Here is a 25,980-nt window from a genome sequence, read left to right on the forward strand (position 1 = left end):
TTTTTGAACATCTGAGAAGCAACAGATAATTTTGAGAATAACAGGCGACAGTAGAATGTTTCATACTCATGTTACGGACCTATTTCCAGCAGTTACTTCAACAGCTGTAAAGAATTTCTCCTCACAATCAAGCAGCTCAAAAATTGGACCATGTACTCCAGAAATGTTATGATCCCTGCATATTCTTCTTACGGAATTAAGACCTCGCCTAATATCCTGGTGACAGTAAGTATTTTCAATAAGCAATACAAGGAAAGAGATCATAAATCATCTTAAAACACAAGAAATTAAGCTTCAATTTATTCCATACTTTAACGCAGTGACACAATAGGAAGAATCAGTCATGGATCAAGAATTAACAATGTCAGAATATCAAAATAGCAGTATAAATGATCTTTATTGTCGAAGTCTTGAATTCTCTATGCAGTGTTTTCCTTTCATTTTGTGATCCTCTTGTACGTAATGTGTTACATTAAAAGTATTAATCCAATTCAGTCATGCATCTTGTACATAGGAATAAGGTACATCCTTGTGCACGAGTAACACATGGTAAGCATTTATTTCCTATCGATGCATCTTGAACATAAGGTGGTGTTTCATGGCAAGAGTGGGTTCCACAGGAGAATTCCAAGCTGATGATTTATGCAGGTTCTCAATACATCTTTTTTTTAAATTGGAGTTCATCCCAATCTTTAAATGGACCAAGTGGATTGAAGGTCCAATCTCGACTAAGCTACCCTCAATTATGCTTGGGCCTTTTTAAAGAGCCAAAGCTTCATACCATAGTCACAAATATCGGTATCGGCTATATCTCGGTGAGGCTATTTCTCGTGATATGATAGGTTTGATGATAAATCTCGAAAAAAATCTCGGGAAAATCACGGGGCTTAAATATATATATAACAAAAATAAGAAAATATCATGTTTAGATAATAAAATAATATATAATAAAAAATAAGTAAAAATGCAAAATAAAGAAGAAAAACACATTTAAGATGTAGAAAATAAATAAAAATAGTAACAATAATTGAAAATATCCCAATATTATCAAATTGGCGATATTTTCAAAATATCATGATATCGCCGACCCCAGAATGATTTTCTTTGTTGGTTCATATCGCCGACCCCAATTGTTTTGGGATGAAGGCGTAGTTGTTGTTGTTGTTGTATCATGATATTTCTCCTATAATATTGTTTGCTGAAAATACAGCGATAATATTGTGATACTTTGAGAATATCATTGATATCTGTGACTATGCTTCAGACCACAATGTATACTTTGGTCTGCTCAAGAATGATCCAATCATTGGACTCCTAGGTTACTTGGACACTAACACAGTTGTCAGTGTTGGACACGGATACGAAGTGTCGAACGTAGCAAGTGTTTAAAACATAGACACTTGGACATTGCTATATATATATATATAGAGAGAGAGAGAGAGAGAAGGTGGTAGCTGCTAACCACTTTTCTAGCAATGTATCAAAGAGTTGATTCCTATAAAATTTAGCATGTAGAACACATTTGTACGGTCATATTTAAGGAAAACATGAAAAAAACCTTTGAAAGTCTGGTTAGCACAGAGATTAGCTAGAAAAATGGTTAGCATCTCTCTCTCTCTCTCTCTCTCTCTCTCTCTCTCTCTCTCTCTCTCTCTCTATATATATATATATATATATATATATATATATATATATATATATATATATATATATATATATATACACACACACACACACACATATAAGAAGAGAAAAGAGAGATGCAAAAAAACTACAAGATAAGTGTGTTAAATCAATATAAAATGTAAATCTAATTTCATTTGATTTTGATAAGTGATGATTTTCATGAAAATTAATGTCCTAAATATATAGGACACTTTGGAGTCCGGATCAGGTGCAACATGATTGCACAAAAATTGTGCATTAAGCACCCGATCATCCTCCATCAGGTCTTGGGCCCCACACCTGACAGGCCTTGTCCCCAAGATGGAGGGTGATCAGTGCTTAATGCACAAATATTTATGCAATCATATTGCACCTGATCTTTTCACGGCACTTTGTGTCCAAGACATCTAAATGTATCTTAAACTAGATACATATGTCACAAGGACATGTGAAAACGGTCCCGTGTCACGCATGACACTTGCGGGCACGAGATGCGACACAGCCATGGCCACTACACGAGATTGACACATTGTTGGCCGAATCGGACTCAGTCAACTGTGTGTGAAGGCTCCCAAGGCCAATTTTGAACATTGTTTGAGGTTAAAAAAGTATCAGAAAAGGGTGTGGGGCTTTCAACTGAGGCAAAAACCTTTCCCTCTCTCGGGTCTCTCCTCTGCTCACAATTGCAGCGAGCTGGAGACAGAGATGAAGGTCGGCAACGCTGGTACCTGCTACAGCCTAAACCACAGGTACCTCTCTCTCTCTCTCTCTCTCTCTCTCTCTCTCTCTCGAGAGAGAGAGAGAGAGAGAGAGAGAGAGAGAGAAAGGCTGGACTATTCCCAGTCTCTCTTTCTCCTTCTTTTTCAGTATCTCTGACTCTGTTTATGAGAACCGAATAGGGGGAGAAGGAGGGTCAGATCCTTGAAAAAGAACCGTAATTCGGGGGGGGGGGGGGGGGGGGGGGGGGGGTTAGGTGTCTAGTGCGGAGGCTAAATGCAGTATCTTGATATGCTTCATACAGGTTTATTTGGGATTCAATTTTTAGGGTTCCGATTTTGGGTGAATGGTGATGGCCTGATAGGGCTTTCAAGATGTCTATTTAATTTGTTTAATTTGTTTGGTAAATTTTTATTACTTTGTTGCTTTATTGTAATTAATTTCTTTGTTGCTCTACTTGTAATCTGATTTTTCTCTGTGAATGACTCAATGCTTTGTCTGCTTGACTGGCTATGACTGTGGAGCTGCAACAGTGAATCGTGAGGTTGTGAATTTTTATTTTGTTGTAAGTATGAACTAAAGGGGGAAAATCAGAGTTACCGGAAACGTCTATGGACTAGGGGAAGCGCGCTTCCCCGAGATGTGCTTTGGAAGCGCGAAACACGGCAAACGCATGGGGAAGCGCATGTGCAATTTAGGAAGTGTGTCCCTCTTTAAAGGGAAATGTGCTTCCCCTTAAAGGGGTACGTGCTTCCCTTTAAAGGGAAACGCGTCTCCCTTTAAAGGGGGACGTGTTTTGCTTTATAGGGGGATGCGTACCCCTTTAAAGGGAGACGTGTTTCCCTTTAAAGGGGTACGCGTCCCCTTATAAAGCGAAACATGTTTCCCTTTAAAGGGAGATGCGTACCCCTTTAAAGGGAAACACGGTTTGCTTTAAAGGGAGACCCTTTAAAGGAGGACGTGTTTCGTACGCTTAACACGTGTAAGACGAGTTTACCCTTTAAAAAAAATAACACGTGACGTGAAAAACATAAAATTTAAAGAAAACATTTTCTTAATAAGGGAAAAATAGACATTGTACAAAACTCGTGAAAACACAAAACCAAAAGGGACCTAGGGTTTTGTTTTTCATCTCTCTCTCTCTCTCTCTCTCTCTCTCTCTCTCTCTCTCTCTCTCTCTCTCTCTCTCTCGTTTTCGGCCACCGACTTCCGAGTTCCGGCGACCTCCTCCACCGACGTCCGGGGATGAATCTGTTCAGGTACGCTCTCCTCTCACTCTCTCTATCTCGATTCTCTCCATCTCTTCTCTCCCGCACGACTGCAACCCCTTCACAAGCCAAGCATGGCGACTCTAGTTCAAATTTTTTTTTCTTTTGTTTTTTTAAGGCAAGCTAGGATTAGGCAGACCGTAACCATCTCTTAAACCCCACGAGGCAGAGGGATTCCAGCTTTCAGCTTGGCACAGGACCCGCTTACCACATGGGATACAACCTCGGTGGTAAGCCCTCAGAGTTTTATGCTGCCAGGGTAGTGATTGCAAAACCTCTCTGTCACATGCCATTTTTATGAAATTTTCCATTACAAGGGGAGCTATGTCACATGGGTGTGGGTGCGGATGCAGAGCAATTTCAAAAAATTTGGACACAGGGACACGGCTATATATATATATAACAATAATAAGATCAAACCCTGATACCGTCTTGGATCCGGGTAAGGTCCGGATTTGAACCCGACCCGAGTCCAAATTAATTTTAATAAATGGACAAAAATAGACTCAGTCAAAGTTGATCGAGTCCGAAATATGGATGGACTCGGCCCCAATGCGTTGACCGAGTCTGACACTTAGTTGACCGTGTCCGCCCCATGTCCGAAGCCGCACCCGTGTCGGGGCATGTCAACGCGGGTGTGTCGACCTTTTAATCGAATCTGTGTGACTTAGAAGGGGACATGATATGGGATTAAGTTGGAGTATCACTGTGACATGTTGTAGCAGCAGGTACTGCAGATGGGTATCACGCCATCAGCACATAATCAGACTCTTGTTGTATTATGAAAATCGTGCTATGTTACATCTCTATCATTCTAATATAGCATGGAAAGAACAAGCACATTGAAATTGTTTGTATTTAATTATTGATGCGTAAAAGGTGTGCATCGGTAAATGAATAGTATGGCTAAATTACATGGTGTTAGCATGGTAAAGTAAACATTTGTTCATGGTAATATCCTGAGTCAGGATTCTTGCATATTTCATGTCATATGTGGAATACATCTTTAATCAACCTTTTGCTTATTAATTTTCCTCAAATTGACATATTCATGTAGAGTATCGGTGTAATTATGTATTAGGAATAAGGGTTAATGCAGTATTTTTTTATCATTCTTGTAGGTTTTAAGTCATTTTGACGAGTGATTGATCAGATTGACTGGATCACTTTTATTATTCTTTCACTATTGGATATATACGGATTATTGTTTTCAATTTCAAAGTCAATGAAAAACAAGTTCTACCTCCACAAGTTGTCTTATGGTTTCATTATGGTGTCTGATCTTGGAGACTTTCATTCTCTCCTTGATCTCTTGAAGTGACTTTGCTTTATGTGAATTCTGAACTTACATGTTGATCAAGTGTATATCGAGCATGATAAAAGAAACAAAAGAGATACTTATAAGTATAATATATAAAAAATATATTATAGGAAAATTCTTGAATTCATATTATAAAAATATATGAGTTAGAATATAAAAACACATTATACAAAATGTATACCGAGCATGATTAAGCTTATCATCCCTATTAAGTATGAATTCTTTGATATATCGAGCATGGGCACACCCAGGCTCGGCTCATTTACTCTATCAGAAGAGTGGGGCAACTAGTATGATGTAGTTAGTTATTTAAAATTTTAAATAAATATCATTATTGCTAGAAACAGTCGACCAATATGAATTTTGTCTTTCTTCGTTGTTATGTTGTCTTTCTTTAACATTTTTTCACAAATGCAAACTTTGGAAAGAACTTCCTTTCTTTTTTAATTTTGTCTACTTTATCATACTATATTATAGAATCATAGATCTTTCACCTCCTTAAATAATGTTTATTTTTTTGTTTTAGTAATTGGTAAATTATGAGAATAATGATTTGTGTTCTTCACTCTCCATCCTTTGCTATTAATAATAGCTTTTTTAAAGTGTTTTAGATTGATTCTTATACTTTTATGATACAGATATATTTGCATGTTCATTGCCAAACTACAATCATGACAATTATGACAACGATGATGATTATTTTTGCAATTTGGAGCATGAATCGTCTAGTGGTGTTGGGAGTGACAATGTAAGAAAGGGCAAGGGGTCTTTTAATTGTCCATTTCAGTTTCAAGACAGAAAAGAAAATTGTTTTGATGAGATAGATGAAAAAGAATATGACTTGTATGACTACTATTCTAAAGATGACCCAAATGGCGAACCACCTACCATGCATAAAACAACAGTGCTATGGCGCCATATATTGAAACAAAGAAGAGTGGGCAAGGAAAGCAAGGTGCAACTAAGGTTTTTATGTGCAGACACTGCAAAAATATTTATCATGGGTCATATACTCGAGTTTTTGCACATCTCATGGGAGCACCAAAGGGACAAAGTATTGGGATTGTCTTTTGTCCTGTAGTTGCAAAAAATACAGAATTGGCAAGAAAAATTAAGAGGCAAGTTCGACGAGTAGAGGTTTCATCAAGTGCATTTGAATTGAGGAGATCAAGAATTGATAAATCGAAGCCTATTAGTATGACTACATCTTCTAGTGGAAGACGAAACACAGTTGATATTCGTGATACCTTTAAAAAGGTAGAAAGAGATATGTAGATCATAAAATTATCAGATTTTTGTTTGCAAATGGTATACCTTTCAATGTGCTTCGATCACCGTATTAAGAAGAGATGATATCTGCATTTAGTAAAGTGCTTGGATATAAACCCCCATCAGATGAAAAAGCGCGAACAACGTTACAGGGAGTTAAATGAATTTCGAGAAAAGTTTGAGTTTGGAGTTTTCATTGTCTCAGGCAGTTGGACAAATATCAAGAACAAACACTTGATAAATATACTTGCATCAAATTATTTTGGTTCGATGTTCTTATATGCAAGCGATTTTTTTAATGTGCAACAGTCAACTGCAAATATTGCCGAGTTTTTTAAGACGGAATTTAAACTTGTGGGGCCTTCTAATGTACTACAAGTGATTAAAGACAATGCAACAAATTTCAAGTTAGCAGGTAAAGAATTAAAATAAACGTATAAGTATATTTTTTGGTCACCTTGTGTTGTGCACACACTTAATTTGATCTTTAAGGATTTGGCACATGAGTTTGATTGGTTGGGAGAAACATATTTGCAGAGTAAAGAAATTGTAAAGTATATCACAAATCATTCAAAAGCACTAACAATCTTTAGAAGCAATGAAAAATTAGAGCTAATAAAGATTGCAAAAACAAGATTTGCTTCACATTATATTACTTTGAAGTGTTTGCTTGATGTGAGGGAGAGCTTGAGGCTCACAGTCATTTCAGATAGATGGAGCGAGTGGAAGCAATAATACACTGATGAAACTATGAAAAAAAGGTTGTTACAACAGAAACAATTGTTCTTTATGAAGAATATTGAGATTATGTTCGTTTAGCATTATTGATTACAAAAGTCATATATAAGATGATTAAATTTTGTGAACAAGAAGGCCCTATAATTGGTGAAGTGTATGAAGGCATGGACAACATGTTGGGGGAAATCAAAGACAATCAAAAAAGACAACCAGATTTATATGAAAAGATTCATAAGATTGTCTCAAATACATGGGATAGAATGAATGTGCCTCTCCATAATCTAGCCCACATGCTTACTCCAAAATATTACGAGTCAGAGTATCTCAAAATCCCAGCAGAAAGAGGGGTCAAACGAGTTTCTCCTAGTAAAATTTTTATTTTATCTATTTAATAAAGTTTAAAATTTAAAGTTTAAAGTTTAATGATTTAATTATTTTATTATTTCATTTATATTTTCTTGTTATAGTTGTTAAACATTTTTTTTCTGCATAAAAGGATAATGATATCTTAAATGGTGCAATGTTCGCGTTTGACGTCATATCTACTGAAAATGAAGAGCTATCTACACTTTATAGGTCACAACTTGTGGCTTTTGTATCAAGAAGTAGAAGATTTAGCCGAAATGCAGCAAGAATAGATGCATTGAATCCTATAATGATGGTGCTTAATTGGTGGCGTTTTTATGGTGGTGATACACCTGAGTTGAGAGCAATAGTCATTAAGGTTTTATCTCAACCTATTAGCACAACTTCTGCAGAAAGAGTGTGTAGCACCTATAGTTATATTCACAATGTTAAGCGAAATAGGCTCAATGAAGATTGTGCTAATACCTTGGTGTATATGCATTCCAATTTTCGATTGATTGACAGGTATAACTAAAGTGTTGTACTTTTGTTTTGATATTTTTTTTTCTCTTTTTCTATCATTGATTATTTATTAGCATTCATATTTTATATTCTTGTTATAAAAATGTGCAACAATCGCTACAAAGAATGACCTAGTCGAAAATGGGATATCAATCTGGAACTTCCTATTGTAGAAGAAAATACGTTGAGATTAGAAAACATGTGTTGGAGAGATTTGGATGATAGTGCACAACAACCAAGCATTATTTTCAAATCCAAACCCAAAGATGTACAACCAAGAGCTCAATTGCCTCCAATAATCATACGTACAAATGAGGTTGAAGAGGATACAAATCAATCCAACAGAGCTAGTAGAACTAGTGCAGATATACAAGAGCGATCATCAGTTCCTTAAGGCCGGATTGATCGTTTCTTTAGTAGGAGACCTAGGCAAGGTATATTGATCTTGATATATGTATTTTTTATATTTTAAATTATGGTTTTTGAACAATTTAATTTTTTAACATATTCATTATAGGAAATGGCATTGGATAGAAATGAATGGAGAAGGATTCATGTGGAAGACCCATAATGATTTTCTTTGTTGGTTCATATCGCCGACCCCAATTGTTTTGGGATGAAGGCGTAGTTGTTGTTGTTGTTGTTGTTGTATTCATTATAGGAAATGAAGAAAGCAGCAGAAGGCATGATCGTGGAGGACAAGAAGGACGTGATAATGAAGAAAGTTCTTGATCTATTGATGACCTGAAAGAGAAGAGAAAGATGACAGATTATTGATTGTTGACAATAAAATGAACTCTTGAATTCTTAATTATTATTTTGATGATGTAGTTAGAGTAGTCCAACTTAGAAGCTTTTATGTTACTTTTTTTGTCATGGACTTTTAATATTTTGTTGGTTTGATATGTACTTATGAAGTGAAGTAGTAGATTACGTTAATTTTAAGTTTACACTTTACAGTTTTGAACTTTATAGCTTATAGTTTATAGTGTAGGACTTTATAGCTTAAAAATTTAACCATATCTCGATGTAATCTTTGAGTTTATTGATTTCTCATTTTCTATGTTGCAGAGATCACAAGATTTACAACAATCATGTCATTTGATTCTTTCGTTAAAAAATGTACAATTTTTAATCAAATTTATTAGTTTTCTTAATGAATTATTTAGTGCTTGCATGCATTCAACAGGAATATGAATTATGATCTTCTCTTGATGTATTATTTTTTAAATGCTTAAAAGTTGTAATATAATACATTTGTTAGATAATTGCAACTTATATTATTTATTGTCTTAGATACATGTTTTATTTTGTCAATGATGACATAAATATTATTTTTTGATAAAATAAAAATATATAATTATATTTTCACTTCCCTTTTGATTCTTATTCGCTTCTCTTTCGCTTCCCACTTGAATCCTAGGTCGCCTCCTTCTTCGCTTCCGGTTTGCTTCCAGTTCACTTCTTAAGTCACTTCAGAGACACTTCCTGGTTCGCTTCGAAGTCGCCCCGCGCTTCCCGCTCCCTAAAATTTTAGAAGTGCCTCGCTTTCCGTATCACTTCCCGCGGGAAAATACACAAGTGGAATCATGTTTTTACTTGTTAGTTGCTGCTTGTTAATGATTAATGAATGGTAAGTTGGAATTTTAGATTTTTTTCTGTATAATTTGCAATTTTTTTGGTATATATATATATATATATATATATATATATATGTGTGTGTGTGTGTGTGTCTCCTATTTTTGAAATTTTTTCTCAAATCTGTGTCACGAATTCGAATTGCATAATTGTATCCTCCTGTGTCTTTGTGACATAGCTAGATACTTTGTGTCCAAAACATTTAAGAGTGCCCTAGCTAGGTACTTCGTGTCTAAGACACTGGACACTACATCTCCAAGACACCTTAAAAGTGTCTTAAGTTGAATACTTCATGTCGGTGACACCTAAAAGTGCCCTAAATTGGATGCTTTGTGTCCAAGGCATTGGACACTTTGTATTTATAACTTAGACACTATACTATAAACAAACTGGACACTTCATGCCAAGTGTCGAACATTGCATGTCATAAAGTAGATAGTTTGTGTCTAAGTGTCGAACACTTCATGTCCTCTGTCCCCTGTCAGACACGTGACATCCGTGGCCAGTTTTTTAACACTTGCACTTCAAAAAACTTGCATGTCTAACAGTCTAAGGCATGTCGGTGTCGGTGTCGCTGTCTGTGTCCAGCCATGTCTGCCACTGACAACTTGGGTACCTAGAAGTGTCCATTAACATATGGCTATATTTTTCAAAGGGTGGAGGGGGTGAAATTTAGGAATTGGGCCCACCTGTTTTCATTTTCAACTCTCAATACAAGATTAATTTTTCCCCATTACATTGCCATCATTGGGGTGGTCTTATGATTCGGGTTCATGAGTGGATCCAATCTCATTGGATACTAGTCTCATGGCCTCCTTTCAATATAATCTCAAAAAAAGAAAGAAAATTAAGCAAGAAAACCAAAAAAGATTATGGATTTTTTAATAAGACAAGAAAATAAGAAAAATCATTATCAGAAAAGGGAGATCTGAAGAGAAAAGATTTATTCAAACAAAAAAAAACTTTCATTGTGATTGTGTTGCATTATATTGACATACGTAAATACATACATACATATATATATCTATATATCCAAATTATAAAATAGCTTAAACCGTTAAACCTCATTTTATGATGATATCATGAAAATATCAGGACATGTTCAGAAATGTTGAAGATGCCTATGGAGCACAATCATGAAAGCCAAAAATCACTAACCAGTTATCAAGATCAATATTTTCTGCCTAAAATAAGAGCAATTAACAAAGGAGAAAACTAACATCCAAGAGAACATCTAGAAAAACAAGCTAAAGGAAACAACAATTTTGAGCCAGATATTTTATTGAATGACTAGGCACTTGACAATTATTTAAATAATCTTAACCAACTCTAGATGTCATGAATTTCATTGAATTTCATATTGTAAGAAAAAATTATTCCAGTTAACGTGTTATAGATTTTGTGATACGTTTTAAAATAAGAAGGCTTCAAAGGAATCGCAAAGAAAACGGCACGGCAAATTCACATTTTCATTTGCTATATAAGCACAGATTATGTATTTGAGACTATAAGAGACAGTAAGAGCTCACTTCCAAAAGAAACAGAGAACAAAATAAAAGTGAATACTCACACCAGGAGTTGCATGATCAAGACTCTTTTCGGCCTTTGCCACTTCTGTGCTAAGCTTATCAATTTCTCCTGAAAGATCACTCTCTTTCTTCCATAAGGATCTGTTCCAAGAATAGACCAAATAATTAGAAACAAACATGAGAAATATCAACTTTTTGCAGGTTCACATGGTATTCAGAAAGAAACTTGCACCATACTTGCGCTTGTCTTGTAGTTCATCCCTTTGCATTTTTAATCTATTGAGCTCTTCATGACACTTAGAGATGACTGTTTCTTGTTTTTTCAACTCCGCGGTGCGGTTCTCTGTTGTTTCTTGATATTTATCACGTTCCCTCTCAAGATGCTGAATTTCATCCTTAAGCTTTTGTTCCTGAAAGATATGCATACAAAAACCAAAAAAGAAAAGGTGTAAGCACATGGAAAAAATACATATCTAAACATAAATACTTTTACTGGGGCAAATCAAAATCACGTACACATCCTAAACAGGCAAACTTTACTCCACTGAGAAGCTAGCTCCTTGGTCTAGTAAGCATGCAAGCCTTCGTTTTTATCTTTTTCTTTTATGAAGACCAGGATGAAGCAATTAAGAACAAGATGCTTTGGAAGAAAAATTGCATAATCCAACAGAACTAACAGCATGATTATTAAAGCCAAAGATGAAAGAGAAATCACGGCTTCAACCAGATTTCAAGTGCTTTCTAACCAAACACCCCCACCCCAAAAAAATAATAAATAGAAACAACAAGCACTTCTCTCTCCCCTTTATGATACAAATAAGAGCAGACAAATCCCACTTAGTCAAGCCACTGCTGCAGATTCTCATGATATCAATTTACCATGCACCAACCCAATCCTATAGAGCATAGAACACAACCGTTCTGTAAGATACTGACTAATGCTAAGGACAGGAAAGAGGAAAACATGACAAATAATGTTGGAGATAGACAAGTCAGCATAAAAAACCTGAAAATTACTGAAGGGTTGAGAAGATATAATGATTCATTAGAGAGGAGATAAAAATCAATATCAAAACCACAAAAGAAGATGAAGCAGCCCAACTAAGAGAAGTGGGTGTAGAAATACTAGGCTTCCATTATATGGAACTGCCTATCAAAAATTAAAAATCCTGCATGGCTATGCCTGACCCTACTCGATGAGATAAGTCAAAAGTAGACCAAGAATAAAATGAGACCTTCCTTTAATGAGTTTGTGACATAATCTCATTGAGTAACAAGAAGCAAGAAATGTAAAAGAAAGCCGCAAAAGGAATCAATGCATATGAAATGAGGAATGTGCATATCTTCAAAATTTCCTGAATATCAAGAGAGTAGGAAGTGCCAACACCAAGAGAAACAAGTAAGGCAAAAACCAGGAGATACAAGAAAAGCCTTCTCAAAAATCACAAGTATTATGCCTGTGTTTGCATTTATTGTCTAATTGCATGAAAGAAATCCAGTGAGGAGAGAGTTCACAGTCTAACGAGTACAGCAGCAGGCCACATCTCCAAGTCTCAAATTCTTCCAAAACTACTACCTTCCCAGATGATGATGTGCTTTTCATTGAGGGATGTCCACATTGATCCCCAGAAAAATGGAGAAGGCTGGAATTTGGATTCCAGTTGATCTAGGAGAACATTTCCGGAACATGTGAACACTGGAGGCTGCTGAGAATACCCTTCTATGGGAATGCTCAGGAACTTCCCAGGCACAGCCTGAACGTCCATGAGGGGAGGAGTGAGGAGCTATTGATAAGCCCTCAAAACACATGAACAGAAGAGTTCAGAGAGATAATAGACAAGTGAAAGCCAGAGACAAAAGGAGACGAGCAAATATGTGTCAAATTTCAATAGTTACGTAATCTAGAAATGTTGGAAGCTGGGCCCCACAACATTACATTAATCAGTGGAATAGCCATCACATGGCCCATGCTTGATTCTACCCAAGCCACCTATACCAGGCAGATCAAATCTAGCTAATCCAAGGTATGAAGCATGAACCAAGTGGAGCTGATCAGATTAACACACCCTCTCTTTTCAAAAGTATATATGTAATTATATTGGACTACACGCCCAATTTCTGTCAAGCCAAAACTCGGTTAGGTCAGCTAGAACCTAAGTACCCAACAAGTTGACAACCCTAGTAAAAAGTTCCAGTTGTGTAATACTGTGAAGCTCCGAGCAGCAAACATAGGTAGAACACAAGCACATCATGAGTCAGTACAGCCCTGAAAAGCCAGCCGCATAGCACTTACAGAACCTAGGCTGAGCCTATAAAGAGCCAGAGAAGCCCAAGTCAGCTTCCTAAAATAGATATGCATTAGTTTTGCTTTTCTACTGGGTGTGTGTGTCAATGAGAGAGAGAGAGCTACGATGCCACAGTAAGCTAGACATCAGTGCATCATTCTGATCTGAAGCATGTTTAATGAGGCTTGGTTTTGTCTCCTGGAGCCGATGATGACCTGGTCAACAAAGAGCTAGCACAAACATGAGAACTATTATTCCGCCAACTGTAATTGTGTTTATTAACAATTTGATCATCTTTCAGTAATTAACATGAAATCGTATTATATGGCGATCAACATGTTATACAAGTTCTATATGGCAGTCACAAATATCACCGATATTATGAAAATGTCAAGAATCTAATGTGATATTTTCAATGGCTATTATTTTGCCATTAAAACCACAATATTTTAAATTTTATTATTTTAAAACATTGTGCTTTAATGCACTAAAATCGCATTAAGAACATTTTTTGCAAGTCTTATATTATTTATATGTCTAGTATATAGCTTCATATATACTTTACATTTTTATATACATATATTTTCCCTTGAAAACCATATTTTTTTAAATATCGCAGTCATTTTCATCACCAAGATTTGTGACTATGCTATATGGATCAAACTTATAAAAGGGATATAAATAACAAAAGGCATTGATAGCTAAAAGTTCAAAAAATTTACATAGGAGTTGCAGATGACATAATTTTACATGTCACTAGTTATATGAAAAATATAAAACCTTAAATTTATTAAAATAAAAAGTTAAGCAGAAGCTCAGATAAATTGCCTGCAACAAATTTGATGATAAGACAGATTGAAGATCATTAATTTCTTTTTGAAGCCATTTGTCTCGAGCAGCTTTGCTTGAAAACTGAGTTGCACGACCCTGCTTCTGGTATAAAATGCTTAGTCTCTTCTCACGCTCCATTATTCTGTGTCAGACACAATGTAACTAAGTTATCAAAATGCACACAAAACCAGCGTTGCAGAAGCGGTTCAAGTGAATAACCAGTTGTATGGCTTACTTCTTAGCTATTTCTTCCTCCTGATTGCCTCGTGCAATATATATTGGACGGATTTCCTCCAGCTCATTTAGTGACTTCTGAACTTCTCCCTCCAGAATCTTCAGATCCCTTTTAGCTTCTTCCTGACAAGCATCAAAAAACTGTCAACTATCATTCCACTGTCTGCAGCTTACAAGCAGATGCGTGTTTTCCAGATAATTCATCTGCCTCCAGTCACACCTGCAAACGGGTTTCACTAGCGATTTTTTCTTCTATATCTTTTACATCAAGTTCAAGCTGTGCATGTATTTTAATTGCTTCAGTTCGCTGCATCTCCATTGTCTCTTTCTCTTTGTTTAATGTTTGAGCATCCTTGGTCAAAAATTTAATCTCCTTTTCACATTTCTTTAGGTCTTCATGAGCCTTAGCCACTTCATTGTGCATGCTAGTTGACTTTTCAGAAACCCTAGAACGACTTTCTTCCACCTACAAATTAATGATAAAATACAAAAACCAAGTTTAAGAGGGGGTAGAAAAACCAAAGCAGTCAGTTCAAAACTTACTATGGTGGAAACCCAATGGCTTTTAACAAACACTACAGAAGCTTATACTATCAAATGCCGTGAAAGCAGCTTTTGATTTTTATCATAACGAATGAACTAAGATGATGATATTCCATGCTAAGAAAGAGAGACCATAAACATCGAATCAGGTTCCATAGTAAGAGAGATGGACCATAAACATTGAACCAGGCAAAAGAAAAACAGCAGCCATCAAAGACTAATTTTACATTATAAATGTCTGTTATGAGAGAGAGAGAAACTTATACAGGTTTTTTTCCTTTTTTAAACTTTGCAAAATAAGGCACAAACAGTGTAAACGAAAGAGACAGTTGAGAAATCAACTCATAACTGGTACACCCCACCCACCTACCCCCCCCCCCAAAAAAAAAAAATCATAAAACACATAACAGGAATGCATTATCAGGGTCCTTTGCATGTTTAAAAAATGAAATGGTGAACATGCATAAAATTCAAAACAATCACGCGTGACCTTAACTTTCCAGATAATGAAAAGATTGCATTTAACAGCCAACACTTGAGAAATACTAAGTCGTTGCAGACAACTTTCCATTATCACAAGTAAAAAGCATTAGAATTCACCTAATAATTTGATTAAATAAAGGTTTGAAGACAAGAAAAATATTGAAATTTAGTCAAATCATAAAAAACAACATGATTGACTGTATGAAAATTAGCTAGAGTAATGATACACTGAATCTGGAAAAATGTGGAGAAGTGAAACTAAAACATCCTCATTCTGCCAAGCGGGAAACAAAGGGCAGTCAGAGAATTAACATGGGGGTTAACATGACTTCTTGGAAAATCAGGCTACAACTTTATGGGTGGCAGAACAATACTTTCTTGTAACCTGGCTGCATGATCAAGCAATCATTTCCAATTAGCCAAGGCCTTTATTAGTGAAATTTCTCAGAGGAAACTTGTGAAAAACCAGGAATTTCACTAATGCATGCTAATCACATGCAATGATCACCAAGCCACGGGAATACCAGCAGATACCCCTGCATTGTTAACATCAAACAGCATGATCTAAATAAAGATTTTCCTACTTCGTCTTCAAGATTGAGAATGAGAAAGGAGAAAGATGGAGAAGAGGCGTACAGCTGAACCAAATGAGGAGTCTCAGGTAACTGCTAATTTTGGAACATCCTCTTGTGTGTGTGTGTGTGCGCGTGTGCACGCACGTGTGTGGCAGATCTACACTTTGGCCTTTTATACAAATGGTGCAATTACAAATTGAACCATTAACAAATTACAATAACTGAATTGTAATGCAAGAGTATTACTAAACTGTTATGGAACGGAGTACATGGTAAAATGATCAAAGTGCCCTTGTAAGTAAAATGACCAAAATATCCCTGCACACCTCTCCCTCATACCCCTGGTCAAACTGAGCATGAACATGGTCCACAACCATCAAGAGTTTTCCCTACAATGATGTTGATATGAGAAAGCATCTGTCCTAATATCAGCCATGTAAAAAATCAGCTAGAACATAAAAGTAGACGAGCATTCAACATCTTTACATAAGTGACACCTTTCGACATAAGTTCTCATAATTTATCAAAACTACAGTAATATAAACAAGTATGCCAAACATCATATGCACAATTATGATGATTGGACAAACTAGCAGAAACTAGGAGTTGAATAAAAGTCTTAGGACTCGAAACCAGAGCTTTTCTCCACGTATTAATTGATCCTCTGGTATACATTTTCGTCGTGTAAGGATCTTGTGCTAAAACAATTATAGGTAGGAAAATGACATGAAACTTGGATTAATCAATTAATTGAGAAATTGAAATGAGATTATACTTGAACTTCAAAACAAGGGAAGTATTTAGCAAAGACATGGAACTAATGAAAGATAGAACCACGTGAACCTCCAAAATGCATGACAGGGTGTGACTGGACACCTCCAGTCATGGCATTTTCTTTTCTTTGATAAGAAATTAGTTTAGAGAACTTACCCACATCACGAGTAACATGGTTAGCTACTCCAAAATCGAAGTACCACCCACCACCTTTGTCGTCTTCAATGTCCAGACCGGAAAATGTTATATTAAGAGCAGCATGTAGCGTTAAAGAGGATCCCAGGGGCAATAGTCCAATTTGAGGTGGCATAGATGCAATGGACAACATACCTGGCAGATGCAATCTATAATCCACTTATCCAACATTAGAGGTGGCCCCCAAACTTCTACCAGCAATTTCCCGTTGGTGGTCCCTCAAGACACATTACAGGGTGTGTGAAAGCATTGGGATGCAGATGCCTAGTGATGGGCAAAGGTAAAATTCCTCGAGTAGGATTATAAGGGGCTCTACCTGCCATAAAATTGGTTATGCCTCTCCCACTCTCCCATGCTTGAATGAGGACGATCCACATCCTCGAGGGCTTCCACCATCCATAACCAGAAATTCATGAGCTCCTTGGGTCTGAGATGAATTAGCAGAAGTGGACATGAATAGTGAATCACATTGCAGGATCATTGATCACAACTCTTCAAAGAAGAGTTGTGGAACCCTCCTTGTGATCATAGAGCTAAACACTCTATATACAGGCCCAAGTCCACATAAAGTCTAGATTACTTTGTCCTATTGTAATACAAGACTTCCAACAGCCGCTAGCTGTTCTGTTACAGTCTTCACGTTGTTCAAGCGATCAATCATTGGTAAATGCCCTCAAGACTATTGAAGTCTTCCTTCAATTAATAAACTCTTGAAATGGATATCTAAATGAACTACTTGTGAAGCAGATCCTATATGATATGAGCAACGCATTCATCTAGCACTTGAATGAGAACCTACAGAGGATGTATAGATGTCACATATGTAACCATCATTTGATCACTTTAGACCCATTCTAGGTATGACGGGTTTGGCTGTGTCACCAACATGTTCCCTTCCTTCTCATCAATCTCTTCAAACAGGAGGTATTCAGGTAGAGCAAGAAGACTTCCATCCAAGTGACACATCAATTCTTGACCACGTAAGAATGTAATGATTTGCTTTTCTCCAAGTAAGAAAGCGGAAATCAATTTTTCAGTGGCCAATTGAGGAAGAAAAGATGAAGTAATTCTGGCCATGGTACAAGAGAGGAAATTAAGAAAAGAGAGTAACAACTAAAGCAATAGTTAATGCTAAGAGAAAATGAAAGTGAATCACAGTGATATGAAGACAAAAAGTGTGTACTGAGATGCAGTACTAGTACGCCATCTTTTGTGGCACTAAAGAAGATCCCCTCTTTTTTTAAATATATGATTCAGTTACAAACTGAGATTTTTACTGAACTGCAGCCATGATGAATGGCTTCGGGTTATGTTACATCCATCAGAGGAATGCTAACATCAGGCATGATTGCTGACATCAGCATTTTCTTTTTGACCTTACCTGAAATTAATCGAATCTAGATTCTTGCAGCCTGTATAGGGTGAAGAAACAAAAAGACAAGGATTTAAAGAAGAAAGAGGATGAATGAAGAAAAGGAAGAGAAAAGAAGAAGGGGATGAACAGAAAAGGAAATAACAAAGAAAAGTGGGAAAAAGAAAAAAGGGCTTACAGAAAATGATAGATGAGATGAGTACTTGGAAGGTGGGTAGAGAAGATTGAAAAGCGAAGAATAGAGGAATAGACGATATCAAGAAATAAAAATGGGAAAAAGAAAAAAGGGCTTACAGGAAATAGTAGATGAGAGATGAGAAATACTTGGAAAGAAAGGGGAGAAAGAAGAATAGAGAAATAGACAAAATCAAGTATTGAATCGTACCTAGGAAAATATTTCCTGCTCTGATACCATAAAGATTGTTTGTTTTCAACTTTGTGAAAAGAGAGGAGAAAGATAGAGCAGAAGCACACGGCTGAACCAAATGAGGAGTCTCAGGTAACTGCTCATTGTGGGTGTGTAATGTATCATTACAGCTAGCAAAATTACCCTCTTGCCCTATGTCACATGGGTGCGGGTGCGGGCGCGGGTGCGAGTGCGGGTTCGGGTGCGGGGATTCGGCACTTCCAAAAAACCCGGGTGCGGGGGTGCGGGGGTGCGGCAGGGGCAAAAATGTAATATATATATATATATATATATATATATATATATATATATATATATATATATATATATATATATATATAAAGGGGGTCAGCAGCTCTGTCAGCTGTCAGCAGCTGTCAGCATTACTTTTTTTTAAAAAAATTTCGCAGCCCATTTGGGCAATTTTTTTTAAAAAAAAATAAATCCAAAACAAGAATAGACCAAAATGATCCTGGGTGCGGTCAACGCACCCAGGATAGGGTTGACCGCACCCGGTGCCGCACCCGCACACGCACCCGCGTCGAGTCGCGTCGACGCGGGTGCGGCACCCTGCTAGCCGAATCCCTGTGACATAGCTCTTGCCCTTTATACAAATGATGTAATTTTTTAATAGGTCATAAATGGTGCAATTACAAACTGAATCATTAACCAATTACAATAATTAAATGTATGCAGGATATCGAAAAATGACCAAACTTCCCCTGTAAGTAAAATCACCAATGCCGCTGCTCACACTAAGGCCGTGTGAGACCTCTTAGTCTGTAATCTCTATTTTCTTGGTCAGAAGCTATAGAGAAGGAAATAAGTGCCCCTTATTTGAAGGAACAGGCATGGGGCTTGGCAGTGGGCTAGCACGGCCTACCAAACCCGATTTTCTGGATGAACAAACCCTATACCTGGCCAGAGGCCGAAACCTTGGCCACGGGCAGCCCACCAACTTCTAAAGGGGAAGGACGCACGATGGCCAGCCTGCCTCTGTCCTTGTCTATTTTTCAACCAGACTGGGGTAGGTCTCAAATATGAGGCTCAAACACGAGCCATTCAGGCAGACAATGGACTGCCCACAGGCCCATCAGCCCAACACCCACCCTAACTAGGCAGCATAACAGAAACTTCTAAAATTGTTTGGGCAAATTTGTATCATTTTTTTTATATCAATAAACTTTATGAATGATCTGATGTATAATATCCTCAAAAAACATATTTGAAAAAAATATGTATGCATATACATACATACTTCATACATGTGTATGTAGAAAGAAAAAGAGAGTAGAAATAACTATAGCAGATTAGCCGTCAACTTTTTTTTTCTGAAAGACCTTCAGCTTCTTCAAATGAAACCTATGGTACCCGGACACTCCATTTTGCCCTCTGTAGCCGTGTCAACAGGCGTGTATCCCCATGTTGACACGCGTCGATACCCGGACACACCATTTTACCCTCCGTATAGAATGAAACAAAGGAAATGATAAGAAAACTGTAGAAACATATATTCCTCTCTAACAAACTATGAAGTTAAACCAGAAACCCTTTCAGTTCTTATAGAAGATGAAAAATATGATACTAGCAATTTTCAGCATATACCAAAATCAATCATCCTTTATCACATATGACACTATTGATTACAATATGTTTTTAAAATAGACATCTATAAACCTAAGTTACATATAACTCAGTTAATGCAAAGAAAGGGAAAAAAAAGGCAAAGTTTCAAATAACAGCCATCATCTCAAGTAGCATGTTTTTTGCTATGTTTATTGTTGGATCTTTAGTACAACTATGTCAAATACCTCCACTAATTTCGACCTTGTTTCATGAAGCTCCTTGTCAAAAATAGTGTACTCTAGAGACCTTCGCTGCTTGTCAAGTTGCTGATACTTTTTCAGTTCTTCTTTCTCTTCATCAAGCTCCTTCAGTCTATCCTCCAAATACTGTACCACTTGAATTATCTGTTTTCTTTTATTACCTGATATAAAAAGGCACTTCATGAGGCTCTAGAAATGTTTCAAGAAAAAATGTGACTTAAAAGCATCAACTTGCCAGTTTCCTGCATGATCTTCAAACTCTCACGACGCCTCTCCTCATAAACCCGAGTACCACCAATTTCCTTCAATAGGTCTAGCCGATCAGAATCTTTCATTAATGTTAATGATGCTATCTGATATCAAAGACAACAAATACAATGTTATAATCACTTGATTTACAGAAAAAGGAAAGAGAAGTCATTTGCTCCATCATTAGCTTGCTTAATGCTTACTTTTCCTTGTTGAACTACATAATAAGGATTAGAGCGAGAAAAACCAGCACTCTCCAGCAAATTCATGACCTCTGTTTTCCTACAGACATTATCCACATTTATCTTCAGCAAATTAAAGACAGAAAGTTATATACTATGATTTCCATGAAGGATAAAACAATCAAGAATATGAATAAGAAACCCACGTGACATGTTTTTTGTCCAAGAAAAACTCATCTTTTTTCTGTCCAATAGTTCGTCGCAAGCATACTTCTTCCTTATCAACCTGCAAATGGTATATATCAGGGTCATGTAAATCTAATTAAATAGGTGACATGAAAAGGGCTAATTGCTAGATTAGCTTACAGTTGTGAACAGTCATTAACTGGTTGGGCTTGTTTGGAGCCCTTCTAATTCATTCGGAAGAGTCATAAGTTGTCAGTCATAAATCTGATTCCATTAATCTTGGAGGACCCAGAGAAACTTGTCAAAACAAGGGGGGCGGCTCTTTTCTCCAGGGCCCAACATACACTATAAATTTGTGTTGGAGAACGTTGTCATTGTAGACAACTCTTTCAGAAGAAAGAAGTCCAATTTCAAAAGGTCAGACTTTTTTTTCTCCAAAAAACATTCTTTATGGACATTTTTTAGAAAAGGCTTCTTTGCTTTCAAATCAACCAAACCTAGAAATTATATTCAGGTAAATCTGACCCCATGAATGTCATCTACATGCTCCATTTAGTGGAGATTGACATTTGGATTGCTGGCTTCCAACACCAAAGCAGGTTTTCCAGCAAATGAAAAACCAATGGCCATAAATGCATCAAAATTTTCAGATTCTACATGTTTTTCATCGAAAAAACATGATCCGAGGGTCGATCCCCACTAAATTGAGCATGCTGAACACATCTACAATATCAGATGGAGTCAAAATAACTTGTATAATCAGATCCCAACCAGATTGTACATACAAATGACTGTAGCAAATAAATATACATACATACAAATTATATAAATATACATACATACATATAGATAAATATACATGCATACATACATACATACATATATATAGAGTGAAACCATGTGAAATGAAATATCAAATATGTGAGAATCCACGTGAAATGGACTTTTGAGGAGTTTTCCTTTTTAATTTTGACAATACGGACGTGATCGACATGCTTGATTTCATAATGACCGGCTCTAGGATCGTCCAATATTCCGACACGTGGGTATGCTTTTATAGGGATTGAAAATCAAAGGCCCAAAATTTTAATAAATTTTCAAGGCTCAAAAACTCAACTTTCTATCAAAAAACATTATCCAGGTTTCTATTCCTAGCAAATCGACCATGGCAAACACATCTACAGGATCGGATCTGCAAAAAAGTGCCAGGAAACCATTTCACAGGTTCATTTCGCATATTTCATTTTTTGCATATTTTCATCACCCTATACATATATATATATATATATATATATATATATATATATATATATATATATATATATATATATATAATATAGCTTCCAGAGCATTTATCTGACATACCCAGACCCCTTCAAAAAGCATGCATGCATGTGTTTTTTATTTAATCTAAATCTGTAGATGCAATCTCTATGCTTTATTCAGTAGAAAACATGTACTAGTTTAAACATTTTTCATGATAGCAACAAAAAAAAACTCGATGGTATATATTGCACCAAAAACTTGATTAACTCAAAATAAAGAATTTTTGTTAAATTGATTTAATCCAAAGCATGACTTTTAGTAAATAAACAATGATAAACACATTGACAGCTTTGGATTATGCAAAAAACGCATGCAATTATGTTTTTTAAAGAGGTCTGGGACGGTCTGAGAGATAAATGGTATAGAAGCTACACATTATTCAAATATATATATATATATATGGAAAATGTTTTCTACAAATGTGTATGCACAAATGACTCTAGATCACCATGGTGCAAGTTGTTTTGATCCAATCAGACCTCATAGATGGATTCAGCATGTTCAAAATAGTAGGGATCAGATTTTATTTTAGAGGTAGAGATCAGGTCTTGAATCATGTTTTTTCAATGAAAAACATACAATTTTATGACCCTGGAAAGAATCGCATATTGTAGGCAGTTGATGTTTGAAGTTTTATAACAACCTGCCCACATGCCATAATCGGATAATCAAAGAACCGATTCCCATTAAGAGAAACATGTATATCACATCTGTAAGGTTAGCTTCATTAAAAAACAAGAAATAACCCAATAAAAAAGAGGCAAATATAAGAGAGCAGTCTTCATTTGGGATTCAAAAGAGTCTGGTCTGCTCGACGGTGAAGAAAGAAGGCTCGACTCATAGAGAAAAACTCCAACTCTTTATGTATCATAGTCCAACATTTCAACTATATATGTTTTTATGCACTACCATATTCTATAATTGTTTCAATAATATTGTTCATCAATAATTGAAAATCATGTTGATTGCTTTCACAAAAAAATAACAAATGTAATTTGTGTAAGATTTAGTAACATACAAATAGCTGCTTGCTCAAGAATACAGATTGCATGGAGATAATATTGTTGTCAATAATTAGAAGCTAAACATCAGCAAGGGCCACTTGTGCCAATCATCGTTTCATCCATATCTCAGATACACCAAATAACATTTGTCAAATCATAATTCATTAAGGAGAACATACACCCGAACTTGTAGATCAACAAAGGGAGCACTTACTCAGCATTTTCTTCACTTCAAAATAATAGGTCACAAGAAATTAATAAACATAAGAATGAAAAATAAAGAGAAACTTACAGGGATACGGTTGTCAGAGTTGTCAAAAACTATCTCCACAAATGCAGATAATACTTGTTTGCCTGCACCTTCCTGGACAATTTATCAGTTAAAAAGATGCCAATGATCAAAAGCACAGTACCATACTCGACAGAAAGATCACAATATAGATACATACATGAAGAAGGGCTTGCCTATCTTCCGGCCGCAAGATGTGAAAAAGGTCACTAAGAACAAAACGAATAGCTGAAAGCATTTTCACCCAAAGACATCAACTGAGTAACTCATAAAACCAAGGCACAAGCACTAACAGCACCTTAATCAACATGTGAATAGGCATCAAGGTTTTGTTGAAGTTGTTATGAGCACTTACCATGGAAAAAATTTGTCTTCCCTGACCCATTTGCACCAACTGCAGTATAAATTTTGGTAGAGTTTCATTAAAACAAGCAATAGGTCAAAATACGAAAGATAAAAAGAAAAATAAAGAAAGTCAGTGTGATGTAGGGGACTTAAAATCGGTGCTTTGAGGATAGAAACAATCTAGAGGCAAGGGCTCCTCTGTGGCTCTTTTGTCAGATGTGAGATGTATGGTTCAAGATTATTGTTAGCACAGACTCAACAATGGACATCAATACCATCACTAATGTCTTTTTAAGTATTAACTTTCCTAATGTTTCATGAAGAAAATTTAGAGTTGAAATAATCCCAAACCTTGGAAACAAGAGGGGGAAAGAAGTCCTTAAAAAAAGTTTTGGTGCACAACTCCAAAATAATGTGTGGACTTGTTCGCCATGCAGACCATTGTTATCAATATTGGTATTTGTAATTTTATACAAAAGGGATATTTAGAAAATAAAAAATCAAGATAAGGTTACCTCTCATAACTATATATTTGCAAAAATATTTAAAAACAAGGTGGAAATTTGTTGCTAGCATAGAAAAAAATTATGACACTTTCCCAGAGCATTTCTCGAGATCTTCGGTGACTTTCCTCATCTTTCTATGCATATCATTGACAACTTGTAACTGAACATTCCTGTGCACACCACGATCCCTCCTCTTGTGAGTGATTTCATAAATATGTCAACAACTCAAACTTCTAATTCATATTCAATTTGTTATGAATAAGAAATGATATGTTTGACAGCACTTGCTCCGAATATAAAGAACCAAAATGAAATTGCTAAGGTAATTGGATTAACTGTGATAGCTGCTATTGCTTCATATCTTTTCTCCATTTTTTGTGCATGCATGTGCATATATACATACATGAACATATATACATACATACATATTACATACGTATATATACATGCATACAAATATACACAGATATGTGTAGAGAATAGTCACCGATATCACCAATATTTTGAAAATATCGTGACAATTTCAGCATTTTAAGGTATGCTGATAATATCGGTAATATAACACGTTATGTTCAAGATATCAAATTTTATCATGATTTTGTGATATTTTTTACACAATCTTATTTTTTATACCTTAAACCTACTTTTTCTATCTTTTTTATTCTTTTACAGTTAAAAACCTTTTAAACCATGTCCTTTATATTTTGCAAGAAAAATAGTGCAACACTTATTATTTTGTCAATTTTATATTATTTAAAACCTGGGATGTCCTCAAAATTTTCTCGAGAAAACCCACTTTTTCAATTTAAAAAAAAAAAACAAGAGAAAACCACTGCTATAAATTACCATGAACAATATAGGCAACTATGTATGGTATAGAGTCATCAATTATGAAATGAGTTTTAAAGGGGAACCCATGTAAAGATGAGGCTTGATGATGGCGATGATAGTTTGTGTGTGTGTGTCTCTATGCACGTGTGATGCACATCTACAATAATATAAAAATACCAGCAATAGTTTTGCTAGAATGTGCTAAGATTCTTATGCAAATATTTTCTCTCTTTTTTATAAAGAGGAACCTGCCTAGGAACAGAGGTCATTTAATGGGCCACCCCTCCTAGGCAGTAAACCCCTTGTCATGGCAATATCACTATAATATCACAAGATTATCTTTATATAGTATCCATACTTGGTAGAAGATTAAATTTCTTGTTTTCCCATTTCTATGGGTTTTCCTTTTTTCTATATTTTTTATGAAATTTTACCGATAAAAAAGGTCTCTGAAAAAAACTTTAGATATTCCCTGGAATGATACCTATAGCACTAAAAAACACAACTGATGCATGCACACCAAGAA

The 25,980-nt window shown here is 35.9% G+C and overlaps 1 protein-coding gene across 1 annotated transcript in view; it reads right to left on the reverse strand.

Annotated features, from left to right (window-relative positions):
- Nucleotides 1-25,980, reverse strand: part of TTN7 (Structural maintenance of chromosomes (SMC) family protein) — a 46,289-nt gene that overhangs the window by 14,898 nt on the left and 5,411 nt on the right. The window contains exons 4-16 of the mRNA XM_089985391.1: nucleotides 24,128-24,166; nucleotides 23,933-24,000; nucleotides 23,776-23,847; nucleotides 21,174-21,253; nucleotides 20,989-21,067; nucleotides 20,772-20,889; nucleotides 20,522-20,697; nucleotides 14,583-14,828; nucleotides 14,364-14,485; nucleotides 14,126-14,270; nucleotides 11,250-11,422; nucleotides 11,054-11,153; nucleotides 80-216 (exon numbers count right to left, since the gene is read on the reverse strand). Coding sequence (XP_089841517.1) covers nucleotides 80-216; nucleotides 11,054-11,153; nucleotides 11,250-11,422; nucleotides 14,126-14,270; nucleotides 14,364-14,485; nucleotides 14,583-14,828; nucleotides 20,522-20,697; nucleotides 20,772-20,889; nucleotides 20,989-21,067; nucleotides 21,174-21,253; nucleotides 23,776-23,847; nucleotides 23,933-24,000; nucleotides 24,128-24,166 — 1,555 coding nt within the window. The remainder of the gene's footprint in view (nucleotides 1-79; nucleotides 217-11,053; nucleotides 11,154-11,249; nucleotides 11,423-14,125; nucleotides 14,271-14,363; nucleotides 14,486-14,582; nucleotides 14,829-20,521; nucleotides 20,698-20,771; nucleotides 20,890-20,988; nucleotides 21,068-21,173; nucleotides 21,254-23,775; nucleotides 23,848-23,932; nucleotides 24,001-24,127; nucleotides 24,167-25,980) is intronic.

Source organism: Nuphar pumila, chromosome 13, assembly GCF_984573655.1.
Source record: "Nuphar pumila chromosome 13, dmNupPumi1.hap1.1, whole genome shotgun sequence".
In the NCBI taxonomy this organism is placed as follows: domain Eukaryota; kingdom Viridiplantae; phylum Streptophyta; class Magnoliopsida; order Nymphaeales; family Nymphaeaceae; genus Nuphar; species Nuphar pumila.